This window comes from Mercenaria mercenaria, chromosome 18, assembly GCF_021730395.1.
Source record: "Mercenaria mercenaria strain notata chromosome 18, MADL_Memer_1, whole genome shotgun sequence".
Lineage (NCBI taxonomy): Eukaryota > Metazoa > Mollusca > Bivalvia > Venerida > Veneridae > Mercenaria > Mercenaria mercenaria.
In genome coordinates, this window is record NC_069378.1 from 27,646,983 (window position 1) to 27,673,348 (window position 26,366).

A 26,366-nucleotide genomic window follows, 5' to 3' on the forward strand; every position below is an offset into this window, starting at 1 on the left:
TATTATTCCGTCAAATTTGATGTCACTATCAACTTGGCCATATCCTTAGAGTACCCAGAACAGTGTTCTAAATTTCTAGAGTAATCTTCTAATTGTTGCCAAAAGAAAATCGTACACTGCTCTGCTTTGGTACCCAGCAATATTGAGATTATTCATAGCCGACAGGAATCAATATCGTAAATATTTATCGCGTGACTTTTCTGTCTACTCCATGCTTTACACAGAACAGCCCGTATACGTTCGAATCATTTCGGAACACTATGCATTTTCACTTCACTGGCTTAGAGTGCGTGCAGTATGTTCGGTATGTGACCCTAGTTTACGACGCAATAATACGAATAGTAACATTTAGGATATTTCTATACTTAAGCTTACGTGTCTTTTTACACGCCTTAATGGATTTTGATAAAAGCTATAAAGTTAACCTTATTTAACAAAAGATTACTTCCTTCTTATAATTTAACGGTATTGTCGTTTAATATATGACACAGCGGATGGAAATTGAGTGTAAATGCGGTTTACGTTTTAAGTTAGCATTTTGACATATTGGCAATACCAACGTGTAAACCTTGATGATACATACATTTAAAAATTGTGTAAGTAACTGTTACTCTGACAGGTGTAAAAGTAGATACAATTATATCAGTGATAAAAAAGATAATAAAGCTTATCATTATAGTGTTTCAATTTTCGTGGTGTTTATTTTTCCCAGTGTTTTCCTTTGTTTTTGAAAGAATCATTATAGCTATAGTCTTCATGACAACTGCACAGAGTGTAGCCGTATTTTATGAAAAATAATATGACCTTCCCCTTAGATAAATTTATGTAATCCCAAGACTTCGCTGTCTTAAATCGGATTCTGCCGTTTTAAGGCAGATGTTGTGTCTTGTTGATGCAACAGGTACATGTAAGCAAAATACTGATTAGTTTTAATAATTCCATTAACCAGTTTAACATACACTTAACAAAATTCCTAATTGGTCAGTTTATATTGTATTACTATTTTGTTGATAATGCATGTATTTACAAGAAAATTTACTTACCGACATTTGAATAGGTACTGCAGTTAATTATTGATTTATTTTTGGCAGACTCAAGGCCAGCTTAACCGCATTAGGCGTTTTGACTAATATTGCATATTTTGCACGTGCAGGGCATGCGCACCAATATGCACTTGTTAGTGAACATTTTTGGCATTACTGACGAAAGTCCTACTAGAAAACACATATCATTGTGAAATTGACACAAGAGCAACGCGCCCGGGCTGTCGAAATTTTACAACAAAACACAAAATCGGTCATTTCAATGAATTGTCCTTGGGTTAAATTTTGTCAAAAGAGCGCGGATGGTAGATAACCAACGATTGAAGGTTCTTGTAAACGGAAATAAGGTTAAAATGGAAATAACCATCAAAGTAACAGCTACAAATAAATTATATCATAATTCCTTTGAAATTGCAAAAATAATTACACACGTGTCGTAATTGTGTCCCGGCTAGCAACATTCCGACAGCTCGATCGCGTTGCTTTTGTGTCAATTTTACCATGATATGTGTTTTTCTAGCAGGACTTTCGTCAGTAATGCCAAAAGTGTAAACGAACACGTGCATGTTGGTGCACATGCCCTGCACGTGCAAAATATGCAATGCTAGTCAAAACGCCTAATGCGGCTACTGTGGCTGTGAGTCGCCAAAAATAAAACAATAATTAGCTGTAGTACCTATTCAAATGTCGGTATGTGAAATTTCGAGTGAATACATGCATTATTAACAAAATAGTAATACAATATAAACTGACCAATTAGGAATTTTGTTGAGTGTATATAGAAATCTAATGGCACAAGTATGACCACATAACACAACAGAAAACAAAAACAACTGAACGAATAAGAATAAAGTCGGCGTTTTTTTTTGTCAAACGTCCCCTATAATAATATAATATCAAACGGACAGATGAGTCCTAACAATGTTAACATGCCTGCTTGACGTTGATGATGTGTACCAACTTTTATTTGAATTGATTTGAAACTAAAAGAAGAGTTGTGTACATAAGGTACAAACGTAGTTGTAATGTTGTAATTTTTAAGAAAAGGGATTTAACCCAAGATAACATATTCTGGCAATATTCGTAAGTCCACTTTATGTTGATGTGTATACCAAGTTTGATTTGAATTGGACGAAAATTGAAGGAGTTTATAATACAAAGAATAAAGTGTTAACGTAGTCGTAATGTCATAATTAAGAAATGATATATATTACAAACATTGATTTGTCATTGATTCTAACATGACCAGCAATTAACTTATATACACATAGAAGAACAACAATCAACGATAACCCATGCGCGTGCGTGTATCACGAGAGCGCTGCCCGAGTAATATAATAATACGCATCTAAACGACAAACAATGATTTTATTCATGAGCAAATCACTGTTTGAGATACATTATTCGGATGTTAACACGTTATCAACGATTACTATGTACGTCCTTTGACGATACAAATATTTGCCTGTGATCAGTTGATTTCTTTTTCAGCGTTATGCCGTCTAACGCTATGACGTAATAATTGTGACGTCAAAAACAATAATTGTTGAATAAAAACACACAGTTTTCAGCCTTCTTTGTTTCATAGGAAAATAAATCAGGCCATGATAGAATACAACATAAAAATAAAATGATGATCGGAAATATATTTTATTCTCAAAAACAATGCGCATGGCCACTTCATGTTGATGATGTATATCAATTTTTATTTGAATATGATGTAAATTATAGCTGGGATCGAGTACACAAGGTACGTAGGTAACTGTGTTATTGTAAGGGCCTAGAAAGGGGCAGAAAGTCAATAAAGTAGGCGCAAGACCGCTTCATTTCAAGGGAATACACGCTTCTTTGAACTGGTTAAAATAACCTTAAGAGGACTTGAGAAACTAAGAAATTATTGGACATAAAAGGGCCCATCAATATGTGCATAACTATTTCAGGTTGATTACGTATACCAACTTTTATTGAAATGGATGGAAATGGAAGGAGGATTTCAATGTACAATGTAAAGACTGAAGTATTTGTAATGTTTCAAATTCCAAAAATGGACCTTACCTCAAGAAAGAATAACGGACATAACTGTCAAGATGAAAAGAGTAGGATGAGCTGCGTACAAAAGCAAATGTAACTGACAGACATTACTTGCCACCCGGGTCTTTGGGACATGAAACATTATCAGGTTTTCCGGCAGGAGTCAGTTTAGATAAAAAATGTTTTGTTTTTTTCCAAATTTCAACTTGTTTCACTTGTTTTTTTCTTCACTGCAATCTGTATCGTTATCTGTTTCAATTTATATTTCAATTCGTTTATCACTTCATATCCTATTTTCTAATTGTATTTTTGACGATAAACAGTGTTCACAATAATAATGTTGGATTAAGGAGGTAGGTTACCTTTATATTTGTATGTGCGCATGTCCAACCGGAAGCTAACGTGACGATTTACGACGACGTTTTGAAAACAAATCATAGACCTGTCTTCGATCTGACGCTTTATGGTTTAATAATGCAGAAATAATGAATAAATTGCCGCAGAAACGCTTCAAAACAATGTTGCCTTAAAATGACGTCATTGACGTCATGACGTTACGTGTCAGTTACCGCGCAAAATTAATAGCTTTTATCTTGAAAGAAGATAATTCTGTGCATTTTCTTTATTCAAACTATTTTCAAGTAACCATTATTTGCTGAAATATTTTTTATGAATCTTTTGCTCTGAATAATAATCAATATTTTGCTTCTTTTATCTAGTTATATTGAAATGTTATGCGGAATGTAAGAAAATGGATGATAGTAACCAATATTATTTGGAATATAGTTGGTTGAGAGGTTACTTGTTACGGCCATTTTCAAATAAAAAATCTAGCAGTTTGGTTTGTAATACCTATTTTACAGGTTCCGTTGATAATTTGTTACTTATCTACTAAAACTAAGATCTAAAATTGTTCAAATTTCAGTAGAAAATTGCGGTTTCTTGAATTGAATTGATGTTAACATGGAAACGAAGCCCGTGACCTATGTATCTAAATGTAAAATTCAAAAGCGTTGACACTAGTCTATTTAAGAAACACAGCTTCGTTAGAAATAATATGTTTTAAAGCTACATCAGCTAGAAAGATAATCTTATTCAATATTATTTTATAAGAAATTATGACAAAAAGCAAGATATAAGCCATTTTAAACATCTCTGTGGCCATGGTTACTTTAAACTTTAAGAAAAATAGGGTACCATGTATAGTGCTTGGTATTGTGCTAATAATATTACCCAAATATTCCATGTTGGTCATTAACAGAATGGCACTGAAGCCGTCGAAAACCCCTATTTTTATACATAGTTGTTTAAAAATGAGAGAAAATGTGTTACAATGGAAACACGAGCCCCGCGACATATACATTTTAAGCTTATATTAGAAAGCTAACGTGCATACTAGTAAAATTATAGATTATGCTGACTTCTACGGTTATCAGTGAAACTAAAATACACTGAAAAGTGTTAAATATCCGTATATTCCTTCTTCTTTCAATATGAAATACCTTTGGAGGGTCATGTTCTTTAAACCAGGATAAAAAAATGAACTTGAAGGGACAGAGACAAACGGAACTGAGATTTAAGCAGTTAAAACTTCATGTTACACGAAATACAAAAAGATGCTGCGGTTCAACTAATTTGAATTTACCATTGTAACAAGGTAACCTACCTCCTTAAACTAAGTAAAACCTGTTGGCCACATGTATGAGTACACTTGTCTTATAATACCAATGCCTGTCATGTGTTTTAATACGCATCCCAACTCATTGCCTGTCAAACATTTTACAGATCTCGAGGGGAAGGAAAGGAACGAGGAAATTAGAGAAAAGTAAACAATCTATTTCATTGCATTTCTTCTTGATGTTTGTTATTATATTCTGCTGTTTAAATGAATAAGTGCATAAATGTACTCAGTAACAAATCTGAAGATGGAACACAATGGGATTAATGGTATGACTACTGAATATGTGAGACTAGGAACTTAAAGCGGCTGTTAGACTAACCCCAAGTTAAATAGAGTGTTCAAAATTTTAGTCTTGGTGTGCGTGCGACATTTTGTTATTTTGATTTTACTGTAAAGATGTTTTAGTGTTCATAACCCTTAACTAATACATTTATTTTTCTATTTCTTCGTACAATATAACCCAAAAAGTAAATCGACAGTTACCTCAATCATTTGTTAAACACTCGAGCAAATAGGCGGAGGTGTAATACAAAAATAAACCTCTCTTTCAGGAAAATGGAGTTATACACAAGTATAGTAATTTGATGAAAGGGGGGTCAATACAATACTATGCCTTTACAATCTTCTTTTCATTGCATCTACTTTAAACAATCTAAAATCGGGATATGTATTAGATTTAAATAAAATGCTAAAATGTCTAAAGTGCCACACTCTATCAATCTGTATAACAGACCAGTTTCTGCTTCTGGATTTCTTCCACAATAGCCCAATATCTTACAAATATAATTGGTATAAGACTACTTTCCAACTGGTCAGAACAAACTAACGGAGATAAGGTATTGTACAAATTGGTATAATTTTCTGAATAGCTAGTTTGCTAACACATCATCTAAAAACTTTCTATAACTTTTACTTCACTTTGATAGATGTGAGACAGTAAAGAAAAACTATTCTCTCAGAAACACAAATAATAACTATTTCTGTCCAGTGTCACTATTAGTAGTATTCATGATTCTGACAAAACGTCCTGGTCAAAAACAGCATTGTGTTGAAACGGTTTATATTTTGGGTTAGATTAGATGGCGTGGACGGTAGTATGCATTTCTTATACCGGCCATTTACATGCTCACACCGAACCTACAAGGTTTTTTTCTGTTCGTCATGTTAGACGGCCTGTCGAATTTCAACTTCTTCTGTTTGAAGCATTTCGACCAAAACTGTCACTGAAGGACCGCCGAAACAGGATGTTCTTTTTCATGAAACGGCTCCATCCTTTCCACTTTCCGCTACATGTTTCTACTCAAGCACGTTTCTGTCAGTTTTACCACGTCGGCAGAACTTTACCTTGACCGTCTGAAGACCCAAATCTACCACTTTTATGTGCCGTTTAAAGTTGGGTAGTGACGTTACTAGACGACGATGAAACACTGCCTGTTTAGTTAAGAAAAAAACTTAAATATGTCAGTGTTTAAATCAAAATAACAGACTTCTTATATACACTTTAGAAGTGAAACACTAAAAAATATGTGTATTAAAACCTATTTGGTTTGTTAAGGGCAACCCAGCACAACCTATCTAAAGCTGCCTACCCTAACAAGTTTTTTTCTTTAATTTCCAGTTTTGTAGTAATATAGAATAACCGACATCACTTTTATATTCCTGATCTGTTATAAATCTAGTATTACTTTATCACTTATAAACGTAATATCTGGAATTCTTTGTTTTCTGCCTTTTTTAGGATGGCATTAGAAATTCTAAATTTTTATCAAAATATCTTCCTACCCTACTTACTAATTCTGGGGACCTTACATGAAAAACAAACAATATACTTTAGGCCTATGTAAATACATATGCAAAAGAAATCAGTTTAAACTTTTAGAAAAAAAGTAAGAAAACAAGAGAAAACCTTCAAAGTGTCTCAAATTATTTAACTGTGGCAGCACAATTTCGCTTCCATATCTATTTACACGATTACCTGAAAAAGAAAAAGAAATTTATCGTATGACGTGAGAGCAATGCTATAGGTATGAATACTAGTAATAGTTGACAAATCCAACTTTTGTAAAAGTTAATTAGCTTCCTTTGCTTTAATTTCTTGACTTTGTTTTTGTAATGGTTTTATTTAGTTTTATTTTCTTATTGCTTATATTTGTCTTTTGTTTTGCAGAATACCATGCTTTCCTATATTCTCAATCTATTCAGTAAACAGAGGAATTAACTTATTCTGTGACAAACCCGTGATAATTTATTTCTACCATAATAATTCTCCTTTAACCCGATCGACATTGCTTATCATTGTTTAAAAGCTTTAAAAGAATTTATCCACCACGCGTACACAACTACCAGAAAAAGTTGTGTGTCCAGAAAAATGATTTAAGACAATGACTAAAATTTTAGGTCTATTAATTATTAAAAAAAACAACAACAAACTTTAGAATACATCCAGCCATGTATGTTCAAGCACATCTAAAAACTTGTTCATATATTAGAGCATTATTACCAAATTTGCTTATCTACTTAAATGTTAAAACGACGCCTAATAGTACAAATGAAGTATTAGACAACTAGCAATTCATGTTACAACACACTACAAACAATACTGTGAAATAAATCCAAAGCAAAGAAAATCAATACAATCTAAGTAATACAATGAAGTTATGTTGTTAATGTCATTTTCACAAAAATAGTACTTTGATTGTTAAACGCATTCAAAATCGTTAAATGTCCATATAAATACCGTTAGAAGGTCTATGGGCATTAACACGGTGTTTGGAAGTCTGCGTAACTTTAAAGAAAAATAAAAGTAGAAGTATTTAGGATATTCGATGGCAAAAATGGTTAACATCTGGCTTATTTATGACAACAAAACATTTACACATATTCAATACAAAGTACACATGTTTCTCGAAACATTTACAGAAAACATTTACATATATTCAATAAAGAGTACAAAATTTTGTCAAAATCTAAACGACAATTAGGCTGTAGGAAATGAAATAAAAGATAATACCAATCAAACATTTTGTCAAAATCAAATCGACAATCAGGATGAAATGAAATAAAAGATAATACCAATACATATGATGACCACAGTGATGACTAAACACGATGTGCCAAAGATTACCAATGACTGGATCTTGTCAACGTGGGACTCTGTTGTAGCAAGAAATGTAGTTGTTGTGGAAATCGAATCTAGAGAGAAAGTTATACAATAATATGATAATGGCATTTAATGAACATGTGCATTTACGATTATTACATGGGTTTTTGTTACTCTAATTTATTTTATATACAATATATGTATAACCTGAAATTTTACAGTGGTGCAATAGAATGGCCATATAAACTAGACCCAGCATCATCTCAGTCACTTTGCATACTTCTTCACTGGTTGAATAAAAGTATTCTTTAGCTTTTTATAGACATGATAGAAACAACAGAAAGTGGAGATAATTTACTGAAACTGAAGTATAAACTCCTGCTACAAGAAACTATAATAAAGTCTAAATGCATGAAAAAGAAAAACGAAAAGTTTCAAATAAAAGGAAAGTTACTCACCACAAATCACTCTTACAGTGTGATTTTTGTAGCAATAATACCCATGTATATTGTAGAGCACCTGTTTATAATGGACAGTAATTTCTTTATTACTTCAACACCTGTATAACTATCTTAAAATGCAAATATAAATATTTCTAAAAATAACCTTATGCATTTTCCCTAAAATATATAAAACGAAACCCTATTACATTTTCAGTAGAATACTGAGGTTTGTTCTAGAATGTTTATTTGATTCAGAATGAGAAAACTATCTTGATTAACACCGAACAGCATTTTAACTTTGTTACTTTTATGTTGTAATATCCGCCAGTGATTTATTTTCGTTCATATTAGCGCAGATATTCAGGATTATGTCTGATGATTTTAACCCGACGCGAAATCTAGCATATCTACAATTTGACAATAAATGCAACTCTGAAAAAACGACATTAAAACAGACCAAAAATACTGAAAACATTTCATGTTCAGAAAAAAAACTTACGTTAACAACACCAAGACCCTTGTGCGTACAGTTGATTGAGTAGTCCAGCTTGTTTGATGTCTAAAATTAATATATAAATGTATATATCTGGTAAAGGACTGTCCTACTTGCAGATGTCGCTATAAGCCGATGGCAGGCCAAGAACAGAAAGCAAATATGGAGACATTTAATTAAAGACTATTAATTCAAGATGAAATATTTATTCATCCAGTGCTACAGTAATTACGAAGAAGAAAATCCTACATTACTCATAAAGTCAGACTTAAGATGAAATGAATATTAAAAAATAATTGAACAGACTCGAACTATTGCATACTTTCTTTATTAAATTAAGTGATCTTCTTAATCACAATAATTTAATCAAATATTTGAATAGCAGACACAAATATGCAATACTACAGGAAATTTGACCTGCACAGGATGCCTCTGAAAATAATCGTATTAGCAGTATATTGGCCTCTTGTGTATCAAGCAAACCATGCCTAATCAGTAATGAAATTTACATGATTCTGTTCATTTTGCTTATGTCATGTATGAAATGCATCAGCCGGTCATGTTAAGAATGTAATAACAGTAAGACGAACCTTTCCTGAAATTTGCACAGAAGTATCTCCACATGAATCGGAATTTATAGGATCAAAGGACAATCGTACTATAGAAACACTGTCTTTATATATGATAGACGACTTGGCATTGCACGACATCACAGCGTTTATTTCTATCGCTCTGACGTCACACACATGCCTGCAACTGTCTGTAGTATCTGCAAATAATTCAGTGTATATGTAGAATGAAAGATGTGAGCGAAACATTAATATGGCAGGAGGAAAGAAAAGAAAAGAAAATTGATGAAATTTAGATAAAAAATAGTTTAGCTTCAACATCGGCACCAGTCTGCTTTAATTTATTTTACCGCCCGTCAACGAGTTAGCAATATAAAGTGTTCATAATCTTCTTACTTTTTAAATGTGAACATTCAGTTTCATTTCAGAATCGAATTTTATTCGTAAGCGTTCCAATTTTGTAGAATTACCTCTCAAATCTTTTTAAAAGTGTCGTAACTTTATGTGTTATTAATATGATAAAAGGCTATTTGTAATTATGTAAATATAAAAATTTAAAACTAAATATTAAATCATACTGGAAATGAATATATGTCAATCTAATCACCTAATCCGCCTGTGTTTAATTCACCATAGTAAAACAACTCGTTGCCATCATCTAGGGATGTTGCCAATACATTTATAATTGGTCGAGATGAAAAATAATACATTGGAAAGCGACATGTCTACAAAAAATACAAAAAAAATAAACATCAAAACAAAATACAACTTGAGATTATATCACATAAATTGAAAATGGTAAAACACCCTTCAGTAATCTGGCTCTTTTGAATCTGTTTTCCGTTGTTTCTCTGACTTCTGTCAAATCATGAAATAGTTTCGTATATCTTGCATTAGGTTTTCAAATATATATAAATTAAGCTTTTTTTGTCGTTTACATTTCTTGCCTTTTCATTAAGTGTGTTTTATATGGATTCATATTATAACATTTATGGAGGCTTTTGAAGTTTCGTATAGTGATATGAGCCGTGCCATGAGAAAACCAACATAGTGGCTTTGCGACAAGCATGGATCCAGACCAGCTTGCGCATCCGCGCAGTCTGGTCAGGATCCATGCTGTTCGCTTTCAAAGCCTACTGTAATTAGGAAACTGTTAGCTAACAGTCTGGATCCATGCTGGTCGCAAAGCCACTATGTTGGTTTTCTCATGGTGCTGCTCATTTATAGATTACAGGTATATGGATTATGTTAGCAAAAAAAACTATCATCTGAAAGGTTAGACATCATAAGGTAGAAACCTTAGTTTATTCATTCTCACCATTTGTTTACGACGTTTTGAGTATTGCACGTGAAATCTGACACAGCTGAATTTCAATAGTTGACCATTAAACATGGACTTCATTCTGTAGCAGAGCTTCATTTCAGTTCCTGCAAGAAAAAAAACAAGAACAAAAACATACGTATACTATTTGTTGATTCACGTTTGTCTCGAAAGAGCTTTCTTCAGTGAGGTTATTAGCCGCTGGTAGGGTAGAAACCAGCGACTATATTTGATACGCTTCAGGATTCTTCAGTTGGATGGAGAAGTTATTCATGAGAATTTTATTATTTCAAAAGCTCGCTTTTTAGGAAAATAGGAAAACTGTATAAAAAAAAACTTATCCTTACACTCCGTATTGACAGCCCTATCACGTGATCTGAAACAGGTAAACATTCTCACTACACTGCAGAGAGAAAGCCTTTACAATGGGTTGACAACCATGTCAGTTTTATAACCACAGTTAATCTATTTCATATCACTTGTTTTTAATTATGAGAAACAAGTGTGAGATACATGTAACTATGTATTACAACCTTTCTTTTCTTGAGAGATGTTGTACTATTCATGACTACTCACAGACACACTTAGTCAAACCAAGTCTGCTATTATTATGTTTGGTATACTTCACAAAGATCTGCTTACAGATTTCTTCCCATTAAGAGGAATGTAGTTTTAAGTTTTACAGAAATTACACTTTAATATAAAATGGAAATTAGTAAAACATACTGACCTTGACCTCGATTCATTTTCCAGCTGAATCTGAGGACTGTATTGTTTGGACAAATATCAACTTTTATATCATCGGTGTCAGCTGGTGGTTCTGGAAACTCGGAATCTGGAAAAAAATTCTAGGTAAGTTTTATCAAAAGATATTCTATTCCATGACATTGTATTTGATTTTTAACAGGAAATAAATAGACAAATCAACGATAGATAAATTTTGAAAACTTATTCTGTATCCTTATTCTTGGGATTAATAAAAAGCAATCATGCCATGTATAGATCTTTGATTTATAGTTCAGTGACATGTACCTGTGCAATAGTAGATACAAGATAGATAGTTTTAATATAGTGATTTAATATAGCATTTGATATTTGACCATGAACTGTCATAAAGACCGAGTCTAAGGCAGAACAAGAAAACAATATGAAATCGCCTAACTGATATTTATTTCCTTAAGGGGCATATGCAACATTTATCTAGCAACATTTCTTATTAAAAACAAAACTAGGGGAAACATTAACACATACTAACAAAAAAGGTACCAACATCGGACTTCAAATAGAAAAAATATAGCCATTTGAATGTTACACGTATTTAAACCTTAAAATTAAGTTCCATGTGTAATTCTATTAAGCATAATTTCGCCATAAAATACCAATTTTGGTAATGCCTTTATAAGGAAAGAACAATGATGCCACCGTGCAAAAAAAGGTTGCCGTTTCATTAAATTTCTAATAGTTAAATTGCAATATGTATCTTGTTTGTAGTTTTTCCATTTTTTTACCAGTTTATATTTTTCATTGAGTTCTTTTTAAATATTATAAATTGTCAAACGTTGAATATTCCCCTTTAATTTAATTTGTGATATTAAATATTTTAATATGAAATGTTTCAGAAAAAGAATTATATGCACGGAACATACGCTTTGGCTTAAAAATCTGTTAACTTTAACACGACACCGTCAAACTTACTTTAATTTTAACTTGTGATTATGTTTAACATTACCAGTTAAGTCATCAAACCTTGCAGGACTATCGTTCATCATGTGAAGTTGTGCACCTAGTGTTTTAATTGGGATTTCACACAACCACACCAAAGTAATGACCCTTCACTTATTCAAAAATATGCATAAAACGGCCTAAAAGATTTTGTCGCATGTATCTCTAAACATACTTGACATGAGATTATGAAACATTATAGGTACATGTATGTGATTCAGCTTAGTAAGATGTGCATCTGGGGTTTTGTTTGAGATTTCACCCAGCCAGATAAGACTTATGGCTCTTCACTTAGTCAAAATATGCATAAAAAGGACTTCAAAGTTTGTGTCGCATGTATTGCAGAAAGTATCTGACCTGGGATTCCGAAACTATAGAAATATTATTCAGCATGTGAAGTTGTGTACCTGGGGTTTTGTGTGAGATCCCACTCAGTCAGGCCAGAGTAGAGGCCCTTGTCTTAGTTAACATATGCATAAATAGGCATACAAGATTATGTTGCGTGCGTCTTTGTATTTGACAAAGGGTTGTGAAACATTACAGGATTGTTAAAAGTGCTAAAAAAAGTTTGTGTTGCATATATCTTAAAAATGTTGACATAGAGCAATGAAACTGTGTAGGAATATCACGCACCTGAGTTTTGCTTTTTATTTCACTCAGCAAGATCAGAGGGGATGGCCCTTGGCATAGCCAAACATATTCATGAAGGGCATAAAAGTTTGTGTCCAAAGTATCTTAAAAAGTATATGAATTAGCGTTATAAAACATTAGATTAATGTTATATAGCATAAGAAGATTGCACATGGTGTTCTGTTTGAGATTTCACTCAGCAAGGTCAGAGTTATGGTCCTTGACTTAGCGAAAATACACAAGAAGTGCTTAAAAGATTATGTTGCAGTTATCTATTAAAACAATTTCACCTAGAATCATGAAACCATGCACACTGACAGGAAGGAGGGCTTCATTGTCTTATGGACACACATCTATTCTTCTTAACAAATAAGGCTGAGATGGCTAAACCAGTTAGAAAGTTGGTTCTTTTACAGGCAACCAGTCAAATAACAGGAATTTGATGTTGACAGAGAAGATTCTATATTTGCCGAAATATGGTAATTGTTAGTGTCGAATGATGTTCTAATTTGAAAAAAAAAAAACAACAAAAAAACAAACGATTTACCGTTCAGCCGTGAAAGAATAATATCGTATGATTTCAATCTTTTTCTGTAGACAACCTGTAATAAATAAACAGTGGTAGTTTGGTTAAGCAAAAGTAAACGATGACAACATATTCAAACATGTATACATTTCACTCTCCTTGCCAAAATATTACGAGCTTTTACAGATTGGTTTATTTTATTTTTTCATCGTGCTTTTCCAACACAATCCCTGAGAACATTTACAATAAACGTTACGTGGCATTGGGTCAAATCCACCAGCATTTGTGCCAGTTCTTTTACCTCAGTCTCTTATTGTCATAACTTTCTGAAGCTGTCGTCTGCGTATTGACTTTCACAACGTCGTTATTACTTACTTGTAGACTTAACCCTTATCCTGCTATTTTTTCTATAACGAACTTGTCCATCTTTCAATTTGGACAATACCATTAACTGTTAAAAGGGGTGCTTACCAAAAAGATACTGACTTAATGGCGAACGGTGCTGCTATTAATGTTATATGATGGAAATGGCTTTATAGTATTTTTGAGCATATATCATGGGCATGTAAATATTTCTCCTAAACCAATATCACCGTGCTGTCAATAAATCAGCGTACAATAAATTTAATATATTTACAATAACATTTTTATTACAAAACGACATGTTAACGAATATTTACCAAAAATACAAAAAACAAAACAAAACAAAAACAACAACAAAAAGAAAAAAAAACAAAAAACAACAACAACAATAAAAACAAAGGAACACAACAACAACCACAACCACAACAACAAAAACAAAAACAAAAAACAAATCTCACCGTTTGTGTACAGTGCTCAGGAAGACCACCTCCAGTTGTCAAGGGCAACAGTTCAGTCATGCAAAATATCAATGTTGCACTAATGATTATTCCATTACGCAGACATTGCATAATTACAGCTTTAATTTCCAGGAAAACAATTATGCAGTTTGTCATTTTTAATTAAGAATAACAATATATTCTGACATGTTCTGCTGTTTAGTTGATTGGGCTCTTAATATAACCCTCTATTTTTCTGCTCCCCTACTTTATTTGCCAAAGCAAGTCACGCAATCTCTGAAACTCGGAAAATTGATTGTAAGCAGAGGTTTTCGGTTTAACTGGTCGGCAATAACTAGTCTAAATAAATGATAATGTTATGTAATTCTCAAGTATTACGGACGTTAAATGAATACACCTTTGGCTAGGTGTCGAAAGCCATACAGCATTGTAGCACAAACAACTTCTTGCTATTGATGGATTAAAGCTCGCTTTTCAATACTGATCTTTTTGTTTCTGTCCTGGTTTCTTGATGATTATTTTTATTACACTGTAAAATTTACGTCTTCAAATTTCAATTATTAGAAAATCTTTGTCTTTTCGAGATGAATTAATTGTTCAATTTCAGAAGCAATTATTTCGCGTCGGAGAAGAATTCTATAAAGACTTGTCTTTCGTTCTAATCCTTTCCGTAAAGTTAGTATGTTAATGTAAAGTGTTGGGAATAAATTCTTTCGCGTAAAAAGTTAAGGGTTGCCTAGTTCATTGCAAGTTTATTTTTTGATAAAAGTGTTTATAAACGTTTCCATCATATAATTTACTAATATACAATGGCACATGTTTACCCTTCCTTTCTTTAAGAAAGCTTCAACATTTTTCGCCTACTGTAAAGTAACTTTTTGATTAATTCCAAAATTAGCTAGATCTGTCACTAACGGTGATTGATATCAAGCTAGAAGATTTATTCAAAAAGACTGTTTGATAATGAAAAACAGTCACTGTAAGGTTTCAAGTTAAATCTATCTTATTTCTGTACAATTTTTAGACTTACTACTTGTCTTTTCAAAGTGCTGAAAGTAAAGAAAGGCTGGCCTCCACGAAACACTGACTGAATATACTTGCAACACCTGAAACCTTATAAACAAATAAAAGAAGGCAGAAGTACAAAGCAATATAAAGTCTTCTGCTAGTTAGGAGCATTTGCAAACAAAAAGGAGGTATTATAAAGAATCTTACAAACACCAGAGGGATCAGAAAGGAGGAAATATAGAATGTGATAAAATTACACTACGTTGCCAAATTAAGCCATCATGTGTACATAAACTCTCGTCTTTTGCTCTTGAAATTTAATAATGATTTTGCATTTGCGCTGGTTAATTAAGTCAACGTTCAGATATATAAAAAAAAAGCTCGCTGATTTTACACATTAATTTTATAAAATTAGGTTAAAGACAACCAGATGCTTTCCTATAACATTATGGTGTGTATGGCGTTCCATAAATAGAACCAAATGTTTTTCAAAGTTTATCTTACTTTCACCAAAATTACGGATGAAAAACATATGAATAATGATACTTTATTTGAGTACCTATGACCCCCACTCCTGTTTACATCGTTCGCATGGCTGCAGAATGTGTAACAAAATACTTTAACGCACTGAAAAGGCTCAATTTCGACAAAAGGATCACTTCTTTGGTTTGTTTACATTTACATTACTTACTTTGAATACTTTGAATGCATATTTATCAACCCCTCATAAAACATGTTTTTCTTTATTTAAAAGTACGTTTCCTTTAAAAAGAGGAATTCTTTCTATATTATCATTGAAATATATATTCAGTGGTTGAGAAAAGACTATAATTATTTTCACCAATGCATGGAAAAAGTGTGTATGAAAAAGAACTATTTAAAATGCACATGCTTAGATTTTGTACGTTTTTTTTTTGTTTCAGAAGCAAAAATTAGCATATGGGTCTTAATGAATTCGGAGGATGGTATACTATAGTCTGGCGCACATGCGCACGCCAGCTTCGAAACTTGAGTACATGGTGCCAATTTAGGCAAGTTACAAAGTTATCTGAATAAAAAAGGAGATTTAAGTATAAACAGAAAGGTATATTAGAATTTTTTCCCAGATATAAGTATGATTCTTTTGCTCTTTTGTCCCTTTCATTATAAAGTTACATTGATTTCACTGTAGCGGAGTCACAATTATTGTCTGAAATGTATAAAGTGTAGAAAGCGAATTAACACAATGGATAGAGTTACAGTTCCTGTATTATTTACTTCTCCTCTTTGGTAAAATGTAAAATTGATTCCCACAGACGAGTGAACGCTATTTTCTTAAGGTAATGATAATCGGTAACTTCCATTTAATTACGTTTTCTCCGTATGGGATTTCGGCATTTCCCGGCTTTCACCGAAACTGTAATTACTCGTATAAGCTACATTAACAACCGAAGAATGCCGAAATAACAGATAAAAATACGAAATTGCACAGAACTTGCCGAATGCCGTTTCGGATCCACAGTCTTAAATTTCAAAGGTGGGAAATGGAAAATAATTTGATTATTTTAAAGATAGAGTTATGGCTCTTGTGCTTTTTAATTCCACTCACTTTCATCTTATACTGTAGCATGTATATCTTTTTTCTTCTTCTGGGATTAAAAAGGATTTTGTTAATTGAAAAAAAACCTTGGAAGACTAAGTAACAATGATATTTAAAAAAACGATTCAAAAACGAGCTGTCATCTTTCAATATATCAAATTACAGTACATTGAATCGGTAGATTTAATGGGAGTGTCTTAACTGATAAAAAACTTGGGAATTAAGTACAAAAAGTATACTAAATCAAATTGCAATACACTGAATCAATGGACTTAATGGGAGTGTTGTAACTGACAAAAAGCTTTGAAAAATTAGGTTAAAAAAAGGAGATTGCTTGAATTCAATATTTCCTCCCATAGTTATCCTTATTTGAACTCAAAGAGCAGCCGAAAATTGTTTTAATGTTTCAGGACGGAAATCCAAAATATTTTTGATACATTGAAAAGAGTATAATATTTCTTTTGCTATCCAAGTGCAAGTTATTTATATCGTCTCATAAGCGCATCCACCACAGAAGAACTGAGCCGCGCCATGAGAAACCCTACATAGTGGCTTTGCGACCAGCATGGATCCAGACCAGCCTGCGCATCCGCGCAGTCTGGTCAGGATCAATGCTGTTCGCTTTCAAAGCCTATTGCAATTAGAGAAACCGTTAGCGAACAGCATGGATCCTGACCAGACTGCGCGGATGCGCAGGCTGGTCTTGATCCGTGCTGGTCGCAAAGCCATAATGTTGGTTTTCTCATGGCGCGGCTCAAATTATTTTGTTAGCGGACTAATCATTCGTAAACTGTGTACTTGTAAAATGTTAAGAAAATAACCATCAAATTCCTACGGTATTGTTGATCAGTTTCAAAGTTAACTAATGTATCAGCGACAATAACTGCGTCAGACCTCATAACTATAAACTCGTCTGTTATATTAACAAGAAATATTTACAAACGCGTATGCTTTCAAAACGAAATAAGATTATAAAGTAAAACATCCGATATGCAGTTCACTTGTAGATTTAACAGTAAAATGATTCCACTGCTCAGTCTGTCTTAACTGTGTTAGGCACGTAATGTTTAGGTGATATATCCAGATGTATCCATTTAATTAACACAAAAAGTAATAACAGATACATCACCGAACCAAACTAAATCGAGTTTTTTTTATATAATCCGTATTTTCTGCCGTGAAGATAACACTGTTTGGTCCCATAAAACTAACACATTGTATGTATTTCCACATGCATAAGAACATATTTCAAATGCCAAAATTCATTGACATTTAGGTAATTATACACACTAGGTATTCCATATAAAAATCAAATAATAATCAATTGCGACTCTCAAATACTTTCTACATGTACATCTTAATCCCAATGTTCCCCACTTTGAAAATTCACATCGGTCTATTTAACTTAAATAAAACCCTGATGCGTTGATAATAGCGAATTAATGGACAAAAACAGTTTTTAAATATCTTACACAAATGTAGCGTTTTGTCTACATGTAAAGAGCATACCAAAAAGCTTTATAGCTAACATCTTTCAGTCATCTCATAGTTGTTTATGCCACTTTAGATTGTATAAAAGACAAGTTGGTCTGTCTTCAAATCACTCCATTATATCTACAAAATATTTTCTTTGTCATTCAATCTACATCTAACATCAGTATAATGGTATTTAGCACAATAATGGGTCAATCAACGTTTGTTAAGCGTGACCTCTTGATTAAATAAAGAACCTAATACGTTTTGCATAGGCAGCAATAAGAATAGTAACACAGACAAAGCCCTTTTAAGATGAACAGCTGTACCGTGTCAGTTGTAAGAGTTAATTTAAATAAAAAATGTAGAATTTCGGTTTAGTTTATAATACGGCGGAAATTATCTAGCAAATTAGAAACCAGACCTAATTGCCGTTAAATATTATACAAAAATAACGACACATTCTAGCATGAAACAACTCTAATATTAAAAAGTACGTTTTTATTGAATTTCTATTAAGTCTAATTAAATTGCAAAGCAACACATGTTACGCGAGCCCCATTGTGAGGGTAACGGCGCACTATACATCTGTTCACTTAGAGAAACACTATATAGCTACTAACCTACTTAATGGCTGTGTCACGCTCAGGGATGTCGGACACACAAATGGATGATATCTGACGATATACGTTAACGGATTTGGTAGCAAAGTGACATGGAGCTCAAGAGGAAAGCAATCGAAAACGAAAACTTGCTGGCATTGCACAATACTCATATTTCTTTTAAATATTCAACCAGTTTTGATGATATAGTTTTATTTTGCCCAGATTAAGTGTCTGTCATTGAACATATTAGGTATATACATGTACTAGCAAAATAACATTACGCCAGTTCTTCTTTAATGTCACATAAATGACGAGCTATTTATCCATGTCACGGATATCTGTTTACAGCGTGACAAATGTTTGACGACAGTGTTGGTTGTAGAAATACCGCTAATTGGGATATTTTCTTTATTGAAAATTCGTCTGTGACACATAAGACAGACATTTCTTGTGTCAGTAAATGAGTTCCTTTTACCAACATGCTCATTTTTTTGCAGTTAAAATTGTTGACAGCCCATACCCGATATTTCTTTACTAAATCCTGTTATCTTTTATCGGTAACAGAACTTCCAAGAGTTGGTAAAAACAAATGCTGCACTGCCAGTCGCTACGATATTTGAAAGAATGATAGCTGGAATTCTGGCACAATCTCTCCTTTCGCAAATATTACACATCTAGACAGATTCTGTGTCGTAATTCAAATTCGTATGTTCTTAATTGTTAACTTACCCTCTCTTTTCAAACCGCTCATTTTCGGAGGAACTTTGATATGAAATAGGGGTTCAATATAGCCCTGCTGACCAAAACTGTCCCATTACGGAGTAAAACGCACGGCGAAAACGTTACCAGTTCGGACGAATTTTACAACATCCGAAACAATCTACTACTTTAAAATGGCCTTCCAAAATGTTTTTAAAAATGCAGTCCGTTCGTGTGTGCTTTTTATTTTTGCCAGCTTGTGTCAGAACTACCGGAAACAGTCATTTTATTTTATCCACTATGTGGTATAGCTTATATCTGCTTAATAGACACTTTGTCTACTTCTATACGGTTACTCGTCAAAATCAACATTTACTAATAAGTGTACTAGAATGGCGTCTTCCTTACGTTAGTCAATGGCAATGCTGGTACACGATGTAAGCTGACAGTGTTTATGGGAATGTACGACCTCGCCTGTTAAACAACAAACTCGAAACCAAAGCAAAAGCTTAAACAATTAATACCATTTTATTAAATCGCAAGATTGTTCTTTATATGATAAAAATAACTCCACAAATCCTTTTATATTTGTCTGAAAATCCTGACACTTCACGCATAAATCTGATACCACGGATCGTCGGAAATCATCTAGGCGTGTGTTTTCGTCGTGATATTGATCGTGATGTATATATTTAAGCATAACAAAGCCGGGCTTTGTCGTACGTTTTACGAATGACATTATTACAATTTATCTATTTTTGTCACGCGAATGTAATTAATTACTTTGTCTGCGAGCATTTGATAAGGACTATGTACAGTCGTATTTTGTTTTAAGACAAATAACAAAAAAAAAATGTGTGTTCTATTGTTTTTCCGTGATTGTATACTTTTTTAGCAGGATAAAATGGAAAAAAAAACATATCAAGAGCTGTCATTTGTAAGTAGGTTTTGGGCAATGCAAATTATGTATCATTATGCATCTGTAACTGTCTACTTTAGTCCAGAATGTTGACATTGACAAATGACAGTTTCTGTTATTCAAGAAAAAAAAACTATACAAGCATAAATGGTTTCTCTGCATCCGTGGTTAAATTTCTTACACACTTCTTCAATGAAGTTTATGATACCACAGTACCTTTTGTTTGTTTCTCAAGTATCCAGTAAAGAAGAAGAATAGCCAAACGAGCGACAAGTTACTGCATTTTATTGCCTCCTGTTTACCATGTCTTAAGAGTTAGAATATTTAAATTATCTTAACAAAAAAAAAACATAATTTACTATATGCAAATTTTTCTTCAAAGAGACCAACAGTATGTGTTCGGATTATTACAATGTCCCTTAAATTTTAGAGAACGTGTTAATTCATGATGTTTACGGTAAATAAAACTATATTTTATATTATTTGCCTGTAATCACCTTTAACTTGAATATATGTACACAATATTTTATAAAATTGTTTCCATATACGTTAAAATCTTAACGTCATGTACTTCAAACGGTTTTAATGAGTAATAATATAACAAATTTAAGAATAAATGATGGTACTGGTCTCAGCACTTTTTTACAAGTCTGAAGTTTTGAATTGGTGCGGTGCTGCTCCTATATTATGAAATACCAGATTTCAAACATTACAGACACGGCGCATGACCATTGCAGGCCGAATTTTCATACTGGTATACGTTTTGTTAACAATATATCCGCAAGTCATGAAGCAAAAGCGATAATAACATACATTTGCCTACCGGTGAACTTAGGAAAGGACCATTATAAAAAGATTTTTTTATAATAGTAGCTTGATCTACGATGCTGAAAGTACCTCAGTCTGGATAAATCCACGACTGCCAGATACATAATCCCAGATCAAGTTTCTGTAATAATGACCCTTTTATTATTTACCTGTACCTTTTTGTTTGTTCTTTGCTTTTCTACCAATGAACAATGAACATCTTAAAGGTTTACCGATGTAAACATAGAACCGAGTGTTTCTGTGCGCTTTTTATACATTTAGAACTGATTCAGATAATAAATATCAAGTAAAGAAAGTAGTCCCCCTAAGTAAAGAAAGTAGTCCACTCAGGACGATACGAGGCGGAATTTGTTTTCTGCCTTTAGAAATACAAGACATACTTTCTTACAGAATTTATACAGGTATATAATACAAAAACATATAATACCAACACCAAACTGATGTTATGCTGTTATTAACAGACTAAAATTACAGAATGCTTTTTATTCCAATGAAGCGTAGAAAGTGTCTCGAAGTTTCGCAATTTGTTAATCTATATAAAAGATCTGGTTCTGTGTCCGGATTTCTTCCACAGTAACTAAGCATCTCAGAAATAAAGCTTTCGTACGAGTCTTTATCACTCAGATGAAAGCTGTCACCATGGTGATTGCTTTCAAAATTTTCAGAGCTATCTGTTAGATGAAGGAATGTCACTTTACAAAGTGGTTTGCTTTTTGATATATGTAGTTGCTCTAACATATCTTCTACCATTGGCCTACCTCTTGCTTCACCATGAATTGTTGTGAAACAGAGAAATATGACTATTCTGTCATAATCGCTAAGAACGGTTTCTATCCAGTTGGTTTTATCACAGGTCATATATTTCTGATAAACGTCTCGGTCAAAACAGCACTGGGTAGGAATGCTCAATTCGAGTGTGAAAACTGCTTTTAACAAACTCGTAGCATCCCGACTGAAAGTATCAAAGGGGGACGGAAGAAACAGAATTTTCTTTCTATAAAACGACTCAGTTCTTTCCAGTAGTGCTATTGTCATACACCTATGAAGTTTTCGAACATTTTGTCTTCGTATCGAGGAAGAAGTAGACGATGGCTGACCTTGACCGTCGGAAGACACCGAATCTACCCGTTTTATGTATTCTCGCTTCATTGCCTTTTGTACTTGTGTAGCAAGATCAACAATACTTGAAGACGAGCCGACGCTTTCTGTACAAATATAAAAAACACAGTAAGTAATACGAGTAATAGAAATTAATTCATCTCAAAGGGCGTCTTACAGATATGTCAACTGATACTGTATTGATTTTTTGCATAACTAGTATGTTTGTTATATAATCAATAACCCGCCAATTGTAGAAAAATGCATCCTTAAAAGAAACAAGTACTTCAAATTATAGCAATTAATAAACGTTTAACAATCAAAGACATATATATATAGATAGACAGATGAAACCTTCACGCTGCTTTGAGTTATTAGTCTGTAGTGGGATTCCTTCAACTCCATGTCTATTGGCTAAGTCACCTGAAATGTAAATATAAAAGAAATGGAGCACAGAATCATGAGATACGTTAGGTGGTTCGGAACCCAGAATGCAATGTTTTTTAAATTAGAAAGTATAGTCCAAGTTGACAGTAAAAAAATAAGAATTATATCATGTATGTATATTGTGTATGTCTGTAGGCCCGAATGACTTTCTATGTCTCTCCGTTGAATACATTGTGATAACAAATATCACCATGAAACAGCAAACATACGCTCACCTTTTCTCTAAAATTGTGTAGTTCTACCGTATTATGTAAACAGTAAACAATATAAATCCATATGTCAGATGTAGACAACCTGATTTCCTATTTAGAAACTTTTGAAACGATGACGTATTTTATTCATTTAGTATTTAGGCGAACTTGTGAATGTAATAAACAATATAAAAACAACACTTCTTTATTATACCTTTGTGTAAAATGCCTAAAATTCGATTTGGAGCCAGGAAAATTCAGTCATTTTTGGCGTGGTACAAGAGAAGCAATGCAATTGATTTCGAGTGTTAAAATCAGTTCCACAAAAATGTAATCTCTATACCCAGGTTTAACATTATAAACATATATATATATATATATATATATATATATATATATATATATATATATATATATATATATATATATATATATATATATATATATATATATATATATATATATATATATATATATATATATAAGCAAATTCAGAAAAAAAAACATATATCATTACGTACCGTTGAAACGCCTGCGAGAGTCCAAAAAGATTTTTAGCCTTTGTGCAACTTAAAAAGAAAGAAAATGTTTTTATGGCAAATGTGTTTTGATTATTACACAAATTACGTAAGTTATTATAGCAGATGATAAATATGAAGTACCAATAACATTTTATATGAACTGCCGATAATTGTCATTATAGTTATAGTACTAGTCCATTGGCGTAGGAGCGATCTCAAAGTCAGGCGTGGGGGGGGGGGGGGGGGGGGGGGCAATATGGGGGCTGGGGATGGTTGTGCGGTCTGTGTACAGCATATATTAAATATTTTCTCTGAAAAAGTTTGGACAACCAGAAAAAAGAAAGAAACGTTCTTTCCATTATTAGCAACTGACATAACCTTAAACGCTAATCTGTACATCTAAATTGTCTCTCAAATTAGTTTTATTTCCTTTGTCTTCTGTTATTTCTGTGAAAATCTGTATTTGGGGTAAAAAGTGGCGGTTGGGGGCTAAGCATATGCTGGCTACCCTCACTCTCATAGTTGGGGGGATGCCCCTCCTCCCCGCTCCTACGCCTATACAGTCAAAGAAATAATTAATCAATATCAAAATAATTTATATTTTCAATCTTAATGTACTTTCAGTATGACCGGGCCGTATCGATACGAAACTAATAACCTATGAAAATTTACTTGTGGTTTAATGAGAGTGTGAAATTCAAATCCAGACTGTACATTGTTAAGAATTTTTGATTATGAAATTCCTATTGCTAAGATTGTATTCACAGATTTCAGGTGTTCAAAGTGCTTGTCCAAATAAAAAGGAGAAACAATACAAAGAAGGAAAAGGAAGCAAAGAACAATACCAAAATTAATAATGACTACGATGAGAGTGATGACGATCATACAAACAAGCCCAAAGATCACAAACGTCTGGAAATCGTCAACATCGGGCTCTGGTGTGGCAGATAAAGCTGATGTTGTGGGTGTCGTTCCTGAAAAGGAAATCAAAAGTCAATTTTGTTTGTGACTGTAAAAGTGTTGTTTCTTCTGAGGAGATACTTGTTTACAACATCTACCCATAAAACCAATTTAGTGTGACAGAAGAAATGCAATAAAAAAACATTCATACAAAATCGCAATGTTACGTAGATGACTTAGGAAATGGGATATTTCAAAAAATAATTCGGACAATATCAAATGACAATATCTATGAAATAAGTTAATTACCAATATGTATAGTACCTAAAATTTTAGATTATGAAAAAACAATTATAAAATTAACTTTGGTTGTTTAAATATAACATTTAAGACGGAATATAATACATAAGTCTTGATTTGATCATTTTGAAGCATGTTAAGATTTTCTTAAGCTTTTTATTTAATTTCCATGTATCCCCTCTTGCAGGTAGTCCTACCTATTAAGTCATTGATCAATATTTATTTCCCAATTATACCTGGATAATTGCGGGAAATAGTTAATTCATTGCAAAAAAATGTCAAATACATGATTATTGTATGACATCGGAAAATGTAGTAAGTCTTATAAAATAAATTCAGATCCCCTATTTAAGCTGAAATTTAGGTATAATGTTATTTCTACCATTTCACACATCATAAATAAAAACAAGAAAAAAGCTCTTCAGCATTTACCATGACATTTGAAATTACAATGAAATGGCTTATCACTAAGTTTTTAACCATACAGTTACTTCATTCTTCCTATTAACCGGTGTCATACAGGTGTACAGGTTAATTCAGGGAAGGATTACCATTTATGCTATTGATTGATCTCTAGTACTATGTCTACAATATGTGCAAAATGGACGCATAAGTTACTATAAGTTGTTGCACCAGAGTGCACTGACGAATCATTTTAGTACTGTCCAATTCTTCCTTTTAAATACTTGCAGTTACAAATATTTTCAACGTCAGGACGTAATATAATGACTTCAGACACTTTGTCTTTTTTCAAATCGTTACAAAGAAAATACGCCTCGCCCAGGGGTCGAGCTCCGTAATCGATCAGTAAATCTGCGCTCTCCCTACTGAACTTAGCGGGTGGGCTCAGGGAAACAATATCAGCATTACTTGTACTTAGACCAACTATATCACTATTTTAATACCTGTTATTTTAATCTACGAAACAAGGCCATCTATAAATTTTTTTTTGTCTCTCCAAAATCGTCGTTTATAAGGCTGAAAATTTGTTGAAAAAGATGCTTATTCCGTACGTCTCTCTAAAGTCTGGGCTTTATAGAAAAATCTGCTAATATTTAAAGATACTTACCACAAATTACTCTAACGGTTTGGTATTTAAAGCAATAATGTCCGCGTATGCTGTATAGTACCTGTATATAAGAAAAAAAGATATTCATTTATAGGCTATAAACAAGCTAAATTTGTTATCCTCAAGAATCATTAATGCAGACCATTTTACATTCTTTGTTCTTCGTCTTAAGTATAAAGCAGTAAAGATTTAAAAGTAAGGATAAATTTCCCGGAAATATTAATCATATATAATTAAAGTGATCAACGCTTTGTAAATATGATTAAACTGACAATTTTAAGGTCAAATGGCAAATTTTCAGCAGTCATGGTGAAGGAACACTGAGACGCCCACCCTGACATTCTGAGAT

The 26,366-nt window shown here is 32.9% G+C and overlaps 2 protein-coding genes across 16 annotated transcripts in view; both read right to left on the reverse strand.

Annotated features, from left to right (window-relative positions):
- Window positions 1–4,889: 4,889 nt before the first annotated feature.
- On the reverse strand, window positions 4,890–18,349 carry LOC123537784 (uncharacterized). 7 transcript variants are annotated; one of them, XM_053530043.1, is made up of 13 exons: window positions 18,102–18,349; window positions 14,381–14,656; window positions 13,581–13,635; window positions 11,412–11,516; window positions 10,679–10,788; window positions 9,968–10,085; window positions 9,382–9,560; window positions 8,798–8,857; window positions 8,314–8,374; window positions 7,828–7,947; window positions 7,493–7,540; window positions 6,662–6,730; window positions 4,890–6,186 (listed from the first exon to the last, which is right to left on the reverse strand). In XM_053530043.1, the coding sequence occupies exons 2-13, from the start codon at window positions 14,534–14,536 to the stop codon at window positions 6,143–6,145; spliced, it is 1,125 nt and encodes a 374-aa protein (XP_053386018.1). In that variant the 5' UTR covers window positions 14,537–14,656; window positions 18,102–18,349; the 3' UTR covers window positions 4,890–6,142. The 7 variants fall into 7 exon arrangements, with proteins under 7 accessions (XP_053386018.1, XP_053386017.1, XP_053386016.1 ...); XM_053530042.1 differs by having other exon boundaries at window positions 17,907–18,349; XM_053530041.1 differs by having other exon boundaries at window positions 17,789–18,349.
- Window positions 18,350–20,931: 2,582 nt separating this feature from the next.
- The window catches only part of LOC123537782 (uncharacterized), a 76,364-nt gene continuing 70,929 nt past the window's right edge, over window positions 20,932–26,366 (reverse strand). For all 9 annotated transcript variants that reach the window (XM_053530036.1, XM_053530035.1, XM_053530034.1 and 6 more), the window contains 5 exons: window positions 26,018–26,078; window positions 24,594–24,722; window positions 23,749–23,796; window positions 22,944–23,012; window positions 20,932–22,696 (listed from right to left, as the gene is read on the reverse strand). In XM_053530036.1, coding sequence (XP_053386011.1) covers window positions 21,960–22,696; window positions 22,944–23,012; window positions 23,749–23,796; window positions 24,594–24,722; window positions 26,018–26,078 — 1,044 coding nt within the window. In that variant the 3' untranslated portion in view covers window positions 20,932–21,959. The remainder of the gene's footprint in view (window positions 22,697–22,943; window positions 23,013–23,748; window positions 23,797–24,593; window positions 24,723–26,017; window positions 26,079–26,366) is intronic.

Bases quoted from the DNA above. Each gene is read 5' to 3' on its own strand.
- LOC123537784 (XM_053530043.1), bottom strand. From the start codon at position 14,536: ATGACAAACTGCATAATTGTTTTCCTGGAAATTAAAGCTGTAATTATG. The intron at 13,636-14,380 runs GTGAGATTTGTT...TATTTATTACAG, and splicing joins CTGAGCACTGTACACAAACG to GTTGTCTACAGAAAAAGATT. The intron at 8,858-9,381 runs GTTCGTCTTACT...TATTAATTTTAG, and splicing joins CTGTGCAAATTTCAGGAAAG to ACATCAAACAAGCTGGACTA.